This window comes from Vespa crabro, chromosome 2 (assembly GCF_910589235.1).
Source record: "Vespa crabro chromosome 2, iyVesCrab1.2, whole genome shotgun sequence".
NCBI lineage: Eukaryota > Metazoa > Arthropoda > Insecta > Hymenoptera > Vespidae > Vespa > Vespa crabro.
This window is the reverse complement of record NC_060956.1, coordinates 13925057-13941439: the sequence shown is the minus strand read 5'-3', so window position 1 is coordinate 13941439 and position 16383 is coordinate 13925057. Positions and strand designations below refer to the sequence as shown.

The 16383-nt window shown below is 37.3% G+C and overlaps 2 protein-coding genes across 2 annotated transcripts; one reads left to right on the top strand and one right to left on the bottom strand.

Annotated features, from left to right (window-relative positions):
- The first annotated feature begins 546 nt into the window (after positions 1-546).
- Positions 547-1638, top strand: LOC124433154 (cytochrome b5 domain-containing protein 1). Its single transcript, XM_046982838.1, has 2 exons — positions 547-1092; positions 1178-1638. The coding sequence occupies exons 1-2, from the start codon at positions 601-603 to the stop codon at positions 1400-1402; spliced, it is 717 nt and encodes a 238-aa protein (XP_046838794.1). The 5' UTR covers positions 547-600; the 3' UTR covers positions 1403-1638.
- A 1672-nt stretch (positions 1639-3310) lies between these two features.
- Positions 3311-6511, bottom strand: LOC124422200 (malate dehydrogenase, mitochondrial-like). The gene is made up of 5 exons (XM_046958324.1): positions 6457-6511; positions 6050-6345; positions 4043-4300; positions 3820-3952; positions 3311-3742 (listed from the first exon to the last, which is right to left on the bottom strand). Exons 1-5 carry the CDS (start codon positions 6509-6511, stop codon positions 3354-3356), a joined length of 1131 nt encoding a protein of 376 aa, XP_046814280.1. The 3' UTR covers positions 3311-3353.
- Positions 6512-16383: the final 9872 nt, after the last annotated feature.

Sequence of the window (16383 nt, the reverse complement as noted above, 5' to 3'; positions counted from 1 at the left end):
AAATTTCAATTTATTACGTTACTATTCGTTCTTTAAAATAATCAGTATAATAAATATAAGCGAACTATTTAATTGTATTATATTTTATTATTATTCTTATACATATTTTTAATTCTTAAATTTTTATAATAGCCACGTATTTGAATTACTTGGTCTGCATTATCGACTGTTGTCCCGATCGTAGCGCCGCAGTTAGTACTAAAATTATTCAATCGCAAAAATTTGAATATTGCTAATATCGAGTAGTTTGTTCGTAATATGAGTAGATCGAATAATTCGTGAACAGGTATTTTCTTTACTTGATTTATAAAAAACGTCTAGATATGTATTTATCTTAATTTTATTAAAATGTTGAAATGATTTCCTTACTTTACTACTATTTGAGTCTAAGTACGTTCGAAATATGTAGTGGTATGAAAATTAGATTATTGTAGATGACCGTTAAAAAATATTGTAGCTAAGCAAGTGTAATATGATTTAATTGATGTAAGTAGAATCTATTTACTTTTGTTTCGAATAAGTATGTAACTTTAAATCATAAATACAGTCAACGTAATCGATTTAAACACGAACAAATGGTAAACACACTAATTTTTTAAGATGTCGTTTATCTGTTGTTCGGAACATAATAATTTGATCAATTACATAAATTCATTAAACAACTTGAAACTTTGCGAATCTGAAAAATACTTTTTACCCACCGAAGTAGCGATACATAATAAATCAAATGACTGTTGGGTTTCTTGTAACGGCATCGTTTACGATCTGACCGATTTATGTAAATTGTGGTTATGTACACGAGCGATAAAACCTCTAATAGCACACGCAGGAAAAGATATCAGTCATTGGTTCGATCATAATCGAAAGGATATTAAATATTACGTCCACCCTGTTACCGGTGTTTTAGTACCATATTGTCCACATGGACCAATACCGGATGTATCCGATTATGTCGTACCTTCCACTGCTTGGCGACCGTTAAACAAATGTCCATGGTGGTTAGACGAAAAGTACATGTTAGGCAAACTCACAAAAAATCCACGACCATGTAGAATTATCAATGTTCTTACCGGAACGAGTTGTGTTATAATGGTAAATTATATTAATTAAATTGATCTTTGATAAATTGAGAGTATATTTAAATCTTTTTTTGATTTTATACTCATTTTTCATTTAGGTTTGCGAAGAGGATACGATTAGACGTATTCAAGAACGTGCTTTATTATTTAATCCACATGGACAAAATTACTCATGGAAATTTGAAGGAAAAGATATCAATCTGGATTGTACATTAACGGAAAATAATATTCCGGACGAACGTAAACGGTTCCTAGCTTTAGGGCTTCGCGAGGATTATTATATTCCAAGTCTTATGTGTTATTATATCGATAAGTATGACTAGAACGAATCCGATTGAAATTACAGACGACATAATAATAATTAATTATTGCCGAAAAGTCAATAATATCATTATTTTTTTTATTTCGTGAACTTTAATAAGAAATTTTCTACCTTATCGGATGTCTCACATAGTACTTATCTCTATACAAAGATGACACCACTGTCCTCAGATACAATTGGAATTGCTATTGGAGTTCTTATATATGATGGAAAAATAATTGAAGACAATAATCAATATAAGAAAATTTTTTATCTCATGATCGATCTTGTCTAATCAACATTTTACATTTAAATTAAATTCGATGACGTACTTTTAGCTTATTTATTTTCTCTTTTTCGAAAAAAAATAAAACGTATATCATTTCGAAAATGTTCGAAGTGACCTGACGATATTCGCGCAAAATAAATGCGTCCGATCCTCGCTTGGATGTGGTTTGCTCGTAAAAGCGAAGCCCCGTTGAGAGAAGAAACCCTGCCACCGCTTAGGATCCGCTCGTCAAACCGTTTTACGGGTTTATTCTCGGACGATCTTCCATGCATCTTGATCCATTGTTTCGATTTATATCTTCTCTCTCTCTTTCTCTCCCTCTTCCTATCTTTCTCTTTTATATTCGTAAATGCGGATATTTTGTATAAATATTAAACATATTTTGCATTTTTATTCAAATTTACAAAACGAATAAGAAGAAGAAGAAGAAAATAAAATATATATATATATATATATATATATATATATATATATTTCATTATAATTAAGTGGAATAACGTTCTTGTCGTCACAGAAAGGCGAAGGATTCGTTTCAGTACCATCGTCGGTTGGTCGATATGGTTGTAAATCATTTTAGAGCTACCACCCGCGTCTTTTGCAATGACAATCGGTAATAACTATTTCGAAGGAAGGAGGCCACTGTAGGAGGAAAGAGGAGAGGAAGCCAAAGATATAACCGGAGAATCGAACGGCTCATCTTTAAGGATTGCTTCGAAATGTGTGCAAGAAGTAGAAAGAGAGAGAAAGAGAAAGGGGGTTGAGAGAGAGAGAAAGAGAGAGAGAGAGAAAGGGAGAGAATATGTATGTGTGACATAGGAAGGAAAAAGATCGAAGCACGGTCATTAGGGCACACGCGCGGCCACGAACATGGTGTAATCGTAAACCGCGAGGAGCATAAAGCGACTTGGTAGAAAAAGTCATTTACTGCGTCTTTCATACACGTGCGGAGCCAAGCTGGACGTGAAGCTATCCAGAGAGAAAGAGAAAGAGTAAGAGAAGGAAAGAAAGAGCACTGACCCTGAGATGCGATCCCAACGTAGAGAGGTATCTTTGTCATATCTTCTCTCGAAGATGAACGTCTCCAAGATGAAATGAAGTATTAAAAGGAAAAACTGGATAATAGTCGGAATGAAGTTCTTGCGTGTTCTCTCTCTCCCTTTCTCTCTCTCTTTCTTTTTCTTTTTCTTTCTCTCTCTCTCTTAGTAGGTATGGATTTTCTTCAATTTAAAAAAGCTACCTTTCTAGATCGCGCGATATGCATTTCGTCTTCCATTTATAGGTATACATATGTATATAATATGTATGCACGTGAATACGAATCATCATGTCATTACGGTACCCATCGAGCATCATCAACCAATCTTCTCACGTAACTGCGTCGCTTGAATCGATTTCCAAATGAACCGTGCCTTCCATGACGTTTTCAACCGCAATTCGCATAGATATCGCAAATGATATTGCTACAGTTACCGCGCGTCTAGAGTATAACGGAATAAATGATAAATCGCTTGGTTACCTTTCGAACATGTATGTATATATATATATATATATATATATATATATATATATATATGAATATACATATATATATATGTATATATAAATATATATATATATATATATATATATATATATATATTCATTGTGTCCTTTACGATACTTATACAATATTATAAAATCTCGATCAAATTCGACGAATGTAAGACGGTGTGAGCGCACGATGACAAACATCGGGATATACGGGACACTTCTCCGTTGACGATTTAGATCCAAGAGCTAATGTCTGTATAAGAATAAATAAGACAAAATGATAAGAAATTATTTTTAATAAACAATAGAACGGTCTTTTACATACGAATTTATTGATTACCTCGCCTTGATTAATAGCTTTTATTAAAATAGGTATCGCGTCTAGCAGTAGTTTACATTCGTCATCGTTGATAGGTGGGATACCAAGGTACTTTTGGATACCGTTTGGACCTAACTCGAGTTGGGAAGCGAAGTATGTCACTTCCGGTATTACGCAGGAACGAACGTAAGCACATTCCACTACTCCACTTTGTTGTCGTATCGCTAACGACAATATCATTAATTATTATCGTCGTATACATTATACTTTCTCATAATATTTTGTTCATCATTGAACGTACCTTTGCAAAGGGAAATGCAAAATCTGGCTATGGCAAAGGCTGATGCATATATCGAAACGTTTTCTCCATTATTGGCTTTTGAAACTTCTTCGTCAGCTTTTCTCACGAAATTGATTAAATCCTTCATATTTTTCTAAAATAGCGATTACTTTTTTAAGATCCTTTCAAGTCATATTGATTTCTTGTAAAAGTTTCTCGTTGAATATTTATCAAAATCAATAACCGCTGATAAGTAGACATGTGGTTTCATTTGCGAGAAGAGAGGAATACAAGTATATGGACAGCATCCTCCGATAACCGGCACCATTACACATTCTGGTGCTATATTCACCATTTTTGCGACAAAACTATTTGCTCTTACGCAATCTAGTGTGTTCACTCCAAAGATATGTTTGTACTCATAGATTCCAGCTTTCTTATACATTTCTACCGCTATGGGTATTAAACTGTTAATCGGTTGCATCGCGATCGCTATCATCGCCTGTAATGAAAACAAAATGAATACATTCGTTTTAAGAATTATCGAGTAAACACGATAAAATAGGATTATAATTTACATTGGTCATGGTTTTATAATGACATATGGTTTAATAACATGAAAGTTTTATTTCAATCTATAAAAATATTCATCCGTACAAGGAAAGAATATTTATAAAGCGACATTATTGATATTAAATAATTAAAAATATAAATCTCTTAACATTTCTCGTTTATGAGAACAAAGCGGATAAAGAGGATATGAGAAAAGTGTCATTGGTTTTGTAAAGAAAAAACAAAAATAAATAAATAAATAAAGAAAGAAAGAAAGAAAGAAAAGATATGGTAGGAGAAGAAAAATGGAAGACGATCGACGAGCGACATCCTTGTCCTTGTCGAGACACCGTGTCGAGAGGAGGAATGTCGAAAACAGCTTCGGCGTAATTAATGAAGCTGCGAGGGCGTTAAAAGCCGAGGCCAACCGCTATACATAAGAAATGATGTTCGGTCGTACATAAAACACGAAGACTGGCCATTATTCGGCCGTACAACGTACTTTCGCTGCCGACCACATCTTTTCACGAGCAAAATGCCAGACGCTCGCGCATACGCCTTGGTAGGATAAACACGAGCGGGAAGATTAAACATGTTTTGCTTGGCCAAGAGCCGACGTATACTGGAAGCGAAGCAATCTTTTTATTTTTTTCTCTTTCTTTTTTTTTTCAACCTTTCCCTTTTTTTTCTTTTCTTTTCGCGAGGAGCCACGAAAAAACATTTCAAATTGTTCATGGAAATAAATGGATATCAAACGTACATACATAATCATCGATTTGTTTCTCATTACGTTAAAAAATAATTACGGTACAATAAAATTGATAGAGTGGAATATAAAAAGTAAAGATCATTTTTTAAAGGATCCCTTTCGTTTTAAAGTCATTGACTCGAGTACATTTAAAAGGTTACACTTGAATCGTTTCTAACGAGAAACGAATCGATACGAGCTCTCAACTCACTTTGGAAGGGACGACGAATCGCGAGTGGTTTCGTCGTAGGGAAAAAAAAGAGAGAGAAAAACGAGTAGAAGGGACGATTCATTCTAGGAAGAGTTTGAGATCGGAATAGTTAATGTACGATTAAATTAGTTTAATTGGATACGGTTGATCGAAGCGATGTGCTTACGTCGTTAAAAGGGATTCCCTTTCTCTTCGGCGATATAATACATCGAAAGCTTTATGTTAATCGAACAGATCTCTGAAACTTTCTCTTTCTCAAGAGAGAGAAAGAGAGAGAGAGAGAGAGAGAGAGAGAGAGAGAGAGAGAGAGAAAGAGAGCGCATGATATCTAAAACGATTAGAGTAGAAGAAATCGTACGAATAAATAAATCTTATATCGTACAAATAAATAAATCTAACATTACGTCGAAGTTTCTACGAAGGGATATGTGAACTGTGTGTGTATATTATAATATTTGTATACATACCTGTATACAAATAAACATGTATATATGTATGTATACGTTTAAACGGAAGAACGTGTAGTAAGATATTCCGACAAAGAGATCGTTGGCTTGCAGAATCGTCTCGCGATTTCATCGACGCATCGATCCGACGTCGTTTAGGAAATTATCGCGAGAAAGATGGTAGTAAAGAGAAAAAGAGAGAGATGCTCGCACCCTCGGCAAGCAATTTGCATGGTAATTAAGATTGTCAGTTTTGTTACTATCTTTCACCCCGTGATCGTTCTGGCCGCTTACCCGAGGACAGCTTCTAATGACATTCGGCAGTAAATCCGACAAGATCTCGGCGTTTGACTCAAGTAATTCCGTCGATGTCAATTCGTATTTAAGATTTTTCCCTGCTACGAGAATTACCACTTTTGCATCCTGCAGCGTTTGAGTCAGGCATTCCTCGTTGTGCGGATACGTCGTGACTTTGCATCTCGTGTCAATCTGATTGAGCTCCGATGCGAGATAGTGCGTTGACTCCCTATCGTATAACGAAATCTCGTCTATCAGGCAGGATCGTTTCAGGAGCAGTGATAAAAATCTACCTTTAATATTACGCGTTTTGCGTTTGAATAACACTTCTTGTAGGTTAATTTGATATTAAACATTAATGTATTATTATTGCGTTTATATCTTATCGTTCAAAAACGTAATACCGGTCTCATTGTTGGCACCGAGTATTGAAATTTTCATTGATTTCGAGAGAAGCATATTTGATCCTTGAAATCCTCGATTTTGACAAACAATTACTTCTGATTTTATTACTTTCAAATATTTATACTTTTCTTTTCCAAATTGAAGAAAAAATATGGATAATCCTCGTCGTAGATGACATTTTAACGATAACATTTCGTCCGTCGGCCGTGTTAATTTAATTTAATTTAATTTAATTTAATCATTTTCGCGATGTCTGTCAAATAAAATATGTAAGTACTTATGTACTTAAAAAGGAAACAAACGAATCTCTGCTCTCACGATGATCGTTGCTTCCAAGGAATCCCGTTCATACATTCAACGTGCGATAAGAAAAGAGTTCCAAGAGATTGAGAGCCATAGCTTCGAAGAGGCACGTCCAGACGACCTTCTTAGGATCCACAAAATGCTTCTCGTGCTACGTCCTCGTCTTCGTTGGTGATATCGCACGATTCCTTCGGTCGTGGTCGCTTTTCAAGGAATGCATTCTCCGTTTGTAGATTATAGGAACGTCGATATTATTTCTTGGATTTTACGAAGGACTTTGCATTGGTCCAGGGACGTCGAACGACGGGGAGCCTGTTTCTAGCATTACTTCGACTCGATCGTTTCTTTCCTACGACACGGCTTACCGTATCATAGAAAGAACAACTTAGTATTGCTTACTTATTCGTAAAGCGATTCGAGTAAGACACTAGAACGAGGATGGGGGAGATAGTGGGAAGATGGTGACGAGAAAAGAGGAGACAAGTAAAAAGAAGAGGAAGAAAACGAAGAGAGAAAGAGAGAGAGAGAGGGAGACTAAAACCGACCGGTCGCATTGGTAATGATATCCCATTGCTATTTTATGCCACACTGATGCTGATGATTTTCTTCTGAAGAATTGCTTTGACCGCAAAGACCTTCCTCGAATCGCCCTCTTTTAACCTCTTCGAAATCATCGCTTGCGATCTTGGTTCAACGTGGAAAGAAAAAAAGAAAAAAAGAGAAAGAGAAAGAAAGAGAGAAGAATGAAGAGAGAGAGGGAGTGAAGAGAGAAGAGAAAGAGAGAAGAGAGAGGAGAGAGAGGAGAGAGAGAAGAGAGAGGAGAGAGAGAAGAGAGAGAGGAGAGAGAGAAGAGAAAGGAGAGAGAGAAGAGAGAGAGGAGGGAGAGAAGAGAGAGGAGAGAGAGAAGAGAGAGAAGAGAGAGAAATTCTTCTCGCTTTAGGAAAATGATCTGTGTGCCGATGTAATGTCGGTAATCAACTCGGCTGCCTTCTACTATATCTCTTAACGAACCGTAATCAATATAGCATTCCATCGCAGTGCCTTTTATTTTGTCCATCATGTGTAACGAAGTCGTGTAATAGTACCGAGCGGTAACCTTGAGTCGTGTGAAAGCTAGAAGATAGGTTGTTTTCGAGCTCTTTCATGTCTTTCTAACGTGTTTTTAATAATCGTGGATGCATAGCTGATTCAATATAGCCTTGCGAAATTTATAGCCATGCCTACCGATTCGTAAGCACATCGCCAATGAGTCACGCTTGACCCAGAATATATGTATTAGCTTCTTCCATTGAGTCAAGGTGAATCTTGACCTACCATAAAGATTTGCGCATTGACTTTGATCGTATAAGACGTCTTCACTCTATGAGGCATAATATTTTTTTTTCTTCCTTTTTTCTTTTTTTATTCTCGTTACGTCGAATCTATATATTCGTAGTAAATATAATAGGTTGTTTTGGAGATGATTTAAATAAATACGTATTAGGATCGAAGATAACCTTGACGTCTTATTTCTTGTAAAAATAGTGCTATGAAAGATAGAGTTATTATCAGACAATACTTTGTAACGTACTACGAGGCCTTTTAACTGCGACTCATTAGCTCCGAAGTGTTTGAGCTGTTTAGACGTATATTTGGATTCCTATCATATATTTCGTATTACATGAAGGAAGACGATAAATAATTTAGGAAAATATTTTATGTTAACTTTTATAACAAGTAGACAGTCAGTTTTTTTTCTTTTCAGTTGGAATATAATGTTTTTTTTCACGATCTGAATCTTTTTGTCATTTGTAATCTAATTTTTTTTTCTTTTTTCTGATTTAAATAAGCTCGAAAAATTTATATAGTAAGATAATCACGATATTCGTTAACAATTATGTCTTCAATTAGTGAATTAACGATAGCGATAGAAAATACGATGAGTCGATGGGACAAATTTAAAGACGGAGTCAAGGAAACGCCTAGTCTGAGATTGAGTCACCGTTATCTATTAATAGTGAGATGAACATTTGAACCATCCAAAATACTGTTGTTTTTTATTGTCGTGAATCTTTCAACATTGCTATATTCGAAGATATCTTTAGTTAGAAGAAAACGATTTGAATGCGTGAGAAACGATAGAAAAGAAAATTTTATTAACTCGTTAACTGAGACCTTACCGTTCGTTTCAATCTAAGTATTGATAAAGTAATATTGCCTTAATGCAAATAGCTAACTATTACTTGTGATTATGCGAAGGTGTTAAACGCAACGTTATCGAGAAGGTGATATTACCGTGGATGGATTATCTCGAAGGTGTGAGACTTGAAAGTAACAATTACGTTACAACATTGTCGATGGTTTACTCTTTTACAGCGGGGTCGTCGGTTATTATCTTTGGTAGCGTCATAAACCTATGATTAAAATGGACGTTGAAAGAAGCGTCAATGCCAATCGCTAAAGTTCAACGTTTTACTCGTGATTTAGATCGTTCTTGGAAAGTCGTTAGTACGAAAAAGAAGAAGAAGAAGAAGGAGAAGAAGAAGGAGAAGATGAAGAAGGAGAAGAAGTAGAAGAAGAAGAAGAAGGAGAAGTATGAGAAGAAGAAGATGGAGAAGAAGAGAAAGAGATGGAGAAGAAGAGAAAGAGAAGGAGAAGGAGAAGGAGAAGAAGAAGAAGGAGAAGAAGTAGAAGAAGAAGAAGAAGGTAATCATTATATGTATCGCAGACATTAAAGATCGTGACTTTTCACGAACCATAATATGACTTTAAACGGCGTGTCATATCGATGAATACGCTCGCTTTTTAAACAGAGAAAAGAAGAAAAGATTATGTAAGATTTTGTTGATATTTCATCGATATTTAATCGTCTGTAATATTCGAAAGATCATAGGTAGATAGGTATATACATATATACACATACATACATACATTATTTATTTATCAAACCTCAGACTTATCCGCCTATCCGATCTGCAAGAGAGAAATGCAAATGCATTTTCAATTTCTCGATCGTAAAAGAGAATATTCTCTTACCGCAGAGAAGATCGAGCTGCTGCGGCCGGGACATGTAGCTCGAACCACGGATAAATTCGATGCGAGGTGGATGGCATACGGGTTGCGTATACGACACAAAATTAAACCATCGAGAGAGGATTCCACCGCGACCGGTAGCGGCTGAAAACGTTCTGAAAAAGAGAATAAAATGAAATTTATGTTCATAGTATAAGGCGTGTCCACATAAATTGGTGTCGTATAGCTTTTAAAACAATAGAAAAAAAGGAGGAAGCACCGTAACGATTTTATATGAATCCACGATCGACTATTGGTTTTCCAACGAACGATGGTGTATCGATGAAAATGAAATAAATCAAACGTCATCGTTCTTGGTATGAAACTTCACGTAGAATTGAAAAAAAAAGAAGAAAAAAATTTCTCGCTTTATGAAAAGTTATTTTCACGATAGTAATTCCGCAAGACACCATCCTTGAGTATCGTATCTAACAAAAAAAAAAAAAAAAATAAAAAAATAAAATAAAAAGAAAAAGAAATAAAAAATCAATAATTAATATCGCCTTACTATAGCATATTTTAATTACACGCTCCAAGTGAAATGAAAAGAATTGTTACGGTCTGTAATATGAAAAGGATGAATTATCGATGATACGAGTAAATCCGACAAATAGTTCTCTCATAGGAACTGTACGAAGTGAACGCCCATAGGAACGTAGAACAAGTTCATAAAACATTTAAAATGTCCCATTCCGTGGAACATTAAGGCGTTAATAATATGAGCTAGAAGGAGATGGCAGGAAGGAGGATGGAGTACATTTATTCGTTATGTACGGTCGCAAACGTGGTAACCCTAGAGGCTGCTGGAGTCTGTTAACCGAGGAAGCCTTTGAATCTTGATAAGAGCAAATACAATCTACCCTTGGAGAGGATCTATGCGTGTATATATGTGTGTATGTGAACGCGCATGCGCAGCCGTGTTGGTCAGTTCGCGCGGTTTTCCAAAGAGCCATCACATCGCGCGTCTCGAGTTACCGGCATCGTACGTAAGTACATATTCACATATGTAAGTATCTATGTGTGTGCTCACGTATATGTGTGCGCAATACAAAAGTAGAAGAGAAAGAGAAGTTTCTCGTTCTTTCCGCATTCTCGACACGCCGCGGTGTTCGCGAGTGTTAAAGCGGACAACGCGTTCGAGTACAAATGCAGCTGGGCTCGTCTCTTTAGCTCTTTCCTCTTGCCTCAAGTGCCAACGAGAGGAAATGAGGAGGATAAGGAGAGAATAAGGAAGAAGAGGAGAAGAGAGAAGAAGAGAGGAGGAGGAGGAGGTTGTACTAGACACGGGTGTTACCCATAGACGAGTTTTTAAATTCCACGACGTTCCTGTAGGATTCAGGCTCAACTCGGCCACCGCGAACTCTCACCGTACACAGTTAAGGACTCTCCTTGAGTTTGCCTTTTCCATGTAACCGTCCTTTTAGAAGAGTTACAACTGTCGTTGAATCGATGTAAATCCAAGTTGTTAACATGTACGAGAGAAAGAGGAAGAAAGAAAATAATCGAAAGGTGATTGTGAAATCGACCATTTCCTTTATCTCACATTCGGTATAAGTAAGTACTTACATAGTGAAGTATGTAAGACGTTTATATAAATATATAAGGTATATATCTTATTTAATATCCGGAAGGATATGAATTTTCATTTAATACATATATGTATTACTTATATATTTACGTTTATATTTACTTAAGATTTATTCTTCTGGATACTCGTTAATTAAATAATAATCGAAGACGTCGTCCAACGAGCTTAATGAGACACAGACGACGGCTATTTGAATGGCTTAAATAACCACGACGAGTCATCCATCTTTTCTTCCGACCTGCTTCTCGGATAACTCATCGTGTTCCCATCTTCTTACGATAGATGTACCGGTTGGCCTTGGTAATATAGACGACGCCCACCGATAACGACAACGACAACGACAACGACAACGACGACGATGACGACGACGACGATGACAAAGATGACAGCGACAAAGACAACGACGAAGACGTCGTTGGCGATGCGGATCGTAATGATTCGCAAATCTCGTGAATCAATCTATACAAAATTATCTTTGAAGTCAATAAGACCTTTTAAATTTACCGACATATTCGAAAAATTATCCACAATTCTTCGCGTAACTCGCGCGCCACGTCGAGTCTCATTTATAATCAGGAAGATGGATGCTAGAGAAACCACTTACGAAAGCACTTCATAATCCTCTTATTTTATTCTCTCTCTCTCTCTCTCTCTCTTTATTTCTCTATTTTTCTTTTTCTTTATTTTTCTCTATCTCTCTTTCGCGTGGAATACAGCTCGATTCGAGTCAATTATTCTGAACTTCGAGATATGCCACTCCGTGGCATTAACTTGGCATTATTCACGCACGGGTGAAATTAAGAATTGTCTGTTTTATCTTGGCACGCGGTGAATTTACAATGAAATCCTTTCATAATACCCAACGTGTAAAAGTTTGTCGATCGATTGTGGCCTTGTACAGTTAACGTGGTTATAAACGCGCTTCTTTCCTTCTTTGAACTATATAATATTATAAGACATCGTTGATTTTGCCCTTTTATTCTCAATTTATGTCTTATAGTTATCGTATATTTAGTATGTGTATATAATAAATTGTTTACGTTAGATTGAACGTTTAGATTATTTTGAAAAGAGACCGAGATATTTGATTTTCTAGGCTCCCCGCCACTTTCAAATGTCGATCGATCGGGTGCGATAAGAAAAAATTTAGGAACGGTCACACAAGTGTATTACTTCATTCGTGGAATTTCTTGGACAAATGTTTACGACAGCAAAGCGGCGAACGTAGAAGAGACTATGTATGGCCGTTTCTAATGTAGTGTCATCGCGCAGACATATTCTTACTTCTGCGGCTCGTATATCGACCGTACACCGTTAACTCGTGGAGCAGGAAATTAATCGCATATTTTCTCACGATATAATACTATACCGACGATATCCACCTGCCATCACTCAACTCGACTCCACTCGGTGCAATGTGTCCGTCTAAACCAGAAACGGACAGTGCTTGCTGATAATTGATTTAATTGCTTACGATGCTATCGACGATACTGAAATACTAACAATAAAATTGCCGGTGTTTGTAAGACTGGTGTAATTAAGGTTGCTCGGTGGACCTAATGTGGCAGCATGCTTTGTTGGAAAATGATTTACAAGAACGTTCTAATTGCCGTCGATTGTTATATATACATAAATAGAGCTACATAGGAGGACTTTTAAACGGTATTCGACCATTCTCGATTTATTTCATTCGGTTTTAACGAGAACGCCCGTTCGCGAATTAAATGAAAGCTACGTTTAAATATTGTGCGAACTTCGGGAACGAAAAAGAATGTTGTCTCGATAGCAAAGGCCTTTGGTGGCGTTAATACATTTTACGATTGGAGAAACGCATGATCGTTTAATCGTTTCAACGAATAACCGCGTTGTCGGTATATGTAGTAAGTATAGACGGGGCACGGTGATTGGCATAACCATCGACACCGTCTGACCGAACGGTTATGCTATTTAGAAATAAATAAGCGCATTGGCATTCGAGCATTAGAACTCCTCACTCGACCGCTTTTTCTCAGCGACCCGTTGGCTGGCGCCGTCTCGACGTTTCTTGCTGAATTCCTCTAATCAAAGGGGTTATCGAAGATTGCGTATGGTGCTCATTGAACGTTCTTACTTCCAAGGACGAAGACCGGAGGACATACGTCGCGATTAAGAAGAGAAATCGCTCTTGCCTCGGACGCCAACGACGAGGAAGAACTCGTCTCGCGAGTATGGCGCGTGAGAAGATCCGCCAAACGAATTCCACCTTCATCTTCTTTCTCCGATTCTATTTTCTCTATCTAACCTTCTCCTACTTGCCTGTCCTCGTCGGCCCTTCTTTACTCTACTCTTATCGATAAGGGAGCGCAAAGACTTTCGACGTATTTCTCCTGTAGTAAACCCCGCAATAAGACCTAGTTGCATCTACGAAGAAATTTCAAATTCCTTGTATTGAATGTAAATGCGTATAAAACGTTTTTAATTATATCGATTGGCTACATATTTATCTATGTAAACGTTTAAACGTTTTAAGCCGAACGGCTGTTCGAAAGTTTAAGCGTCGCGATATTATCGTTTAAATATTTCCCGTCGAGATAGCCTCTCTCGCCGTACGAGAGACATTCAAAGGGTAGAGCGATACATTGTGGCGCGATCGAAAAGTGAAAGGATCACGATACCGACGATAGTAAAGAGAGAGACTATACGGAGAGTGCTCGTTCGAACGGTCGATCGGCATGATCGACACGGTTACGAGGATGAAAGGCAGAAAGGGAGCACGGATGTAAGAAACGCGTTCGATTCGAACGCGTAATTTGCACGATCGAGCGCGTGACCTAGCGCAATGCCTTCGACACGCACTCTGCATATAGAACGAGAGAAACGTAAATATAGTTAGAAATATGTCTAAGATTTTATTAGACGCGATTATGATTTTTTTTCGTTTGCTCATTCAGCGAAATCGTCGATATAAATACCGTCGACTTCCTTAATGAAAAGGAAAAAAGAAAAAAAGAAATAAAAAATTACGAGCATTGACGCTTCGATGTGATTAATAAATTAAATTAAAAAAAAAGAAGAAGAGAAAAAATGCGAAAGTATCGGCGGAATATGTGCTTGTAATAATTATAAGAGCACGTTCGTTTTATGTCTCTCGAATATTTCCCATTAGAATCAATCTTATTTCTCAGCGTGATCGCCTCTCGATCGACTAAGGAAATTGATGACGTTGCGCTATACTAGTAGAGAGTATAATAGCATGATCAATGATCGTCACACCTAACTCATAAAAATACCGTAAAGTCGGATCCATAATTTGTCACCTCCGTGAATTTGTCGCTGAAGGCGTTTGCCCGTGCGATAAATATATTCTAAGGACCGGTTATGCGGATGCGTTAGACTGATAACGTGACGTAGAAGGACAAAAGGACGAAAGGTGAACGTCCTGGATACCCTTTGCCAGGCGACAAGCTAGTCAGGAAGGCGTTAAGGGACGCTAATCGCACCTATCGTAGCTCGTCGCTCTTTCTAAATCGTCCTTCGTAAAGACCTCTTCTATTGAACTCACAAGGCCTATACTTATCTCTTCTTTGCTGAAAAGCATCACGATGTCCGGTCATTGTCAGGAACGTCACGCGAGCCTATAAAATGCAGTCGATCGTAAGAACGGAATGTTCTAAGCGAATACAACGAAATCGACCAAAGATGATTGTCGATTATATAGTATACGTGTGTGAGAAAGAAAAAGAGAAAAAGAGAGGAAGAGACAGATGAAAAAAAAGAAAAAATAAGATTGTTATAGTCGCGTGGCTCGTTCGAGTAAATTCAGTTGTTCTTAGTATAAGTACATATATACAAGATAAATGTATATATATATATATATATATATATATGGAGATACATAGAATATAGTAGGTACGGTAACAAAGGCGGGATACCTGAGATAGGTTAGAAAACGAAGGGAAAGAGCAGAAAAAGAAAGAGATGACGGGTGAACGGCCGCTGAATGGCACGACCTTCCGAGGAGGCCGGCCGTCGGCGCGATCCTGCATCTGCACTCCCCCGCAACGAGCTTCCGCGTTGTAGAAGCGCACTCTCAGCGCAGCGTTAAAACAGCTTAGAGATATTGCTCGACCCATTCGTCGGCAGCACATTCGATACGTCATTGTTTTTTACCTTACGATTATTTCGATTAGTATTGATTCAATTGAAGCCTAAGTTGTAAGAGAACGAAAATGATGAATGCACGTAATAGATATAGTTTACCTACATATCGTTTATCGTTAAAAAATGTTCTTGAAATTTTACGTCAGGAAAGTATTTCCGTGTTTACTAGTTTGTTGAAATCGTTGACCTACGTGCTTCGAGAAAATGTAAGTTTAACGAGCGAGTTAAGAAAAAGGAAAGAGAGAGAGAGAGAGAGAAAGGGAGAGAGGGGGGAAAAATGGAAATATCGTTCGTAAACTTAGAGAGCAGACATTAGTTCGAAAATTGCACGCACGTTACAACGTAGGACGTAACTCGTAGCAGCTGTGAGGTAAATGCAAACATGAATCAACATAATTAACCATTTCATTACAACGTTTCATCCCCGTTTTACGCTTTACAGCGTCGTAAATAACGATTACTCCTAAGCATTACGGTGGTCACGATTGAAGCAGTTTATGCGTCTCAGACACTGCATATATTACTCGATTATGGTCAGGTATAGCTTGGGTGCACGCGTTTGCTGCGGTACGATAATGTAAAAGATTAGCGAGACGAATTTTTCTCATCGCGGCAACTTTCATCGCATTGATCGAGTTTAAGCACTGAAAGAAAGAGAGAAAGAGAGAGAGAAAGAGAGAGAGAGAGAGAGAAAGAGAGAGAAAGAGAGAGAGAGAGAGAGAGAGAAAGAGAGAGAGAGTCATTCCGCTTGTTATCATCTCATTTAGATATTATGCACGTTACTCGATGTCCCGACCTCCTGGTAAGCACAATCCTTCATTCGAATTAATTCGAATGAAATCTG

What these genes read in the sequence shown, in the direction of transcription:
- LOC124433154 (XM_046982838.1), top strand. Translation starts at nt 601, where the DNA reads ATGTCGTTTATCTGTTGTTCGGAACATAATAATTTGATCAATTACATA. An exon ending in GAACGAGTTGTGTTATAATG is followed by an intron (nt 1,093 to 1,177) that starts GTAAATTATATT and finishes TTTTTCATTTAG; the next exon opens with GTTTGCGAAGAGGATACGAT.
- LOC124422200 (XM_046958324.1), bottom strand. Translation starts at nt 6,511, where the DNA reads ATGCTTCTCTCGAAATCAATGAAAATTTCAATACTCGGTGCCAACAAT. An exon ending in TCATTAGAAGCTGTCCTCGG is followed by an intron (nt 4,301 to 6,049) that starts GTAAGCGGCCAG and finishes TTTTCATTACAG; the next exon opens with GCGATGATAGCGATCGCGAT. An exon ending in TTGCATTTCCCTTTGCAAAG is followed by an intron (nt 3,743 to 3,819) that starts GTACGTTCAATG and finishes TATTGTCGTTAG; the next exon opens with CGATACGACAACAAAGTGGA.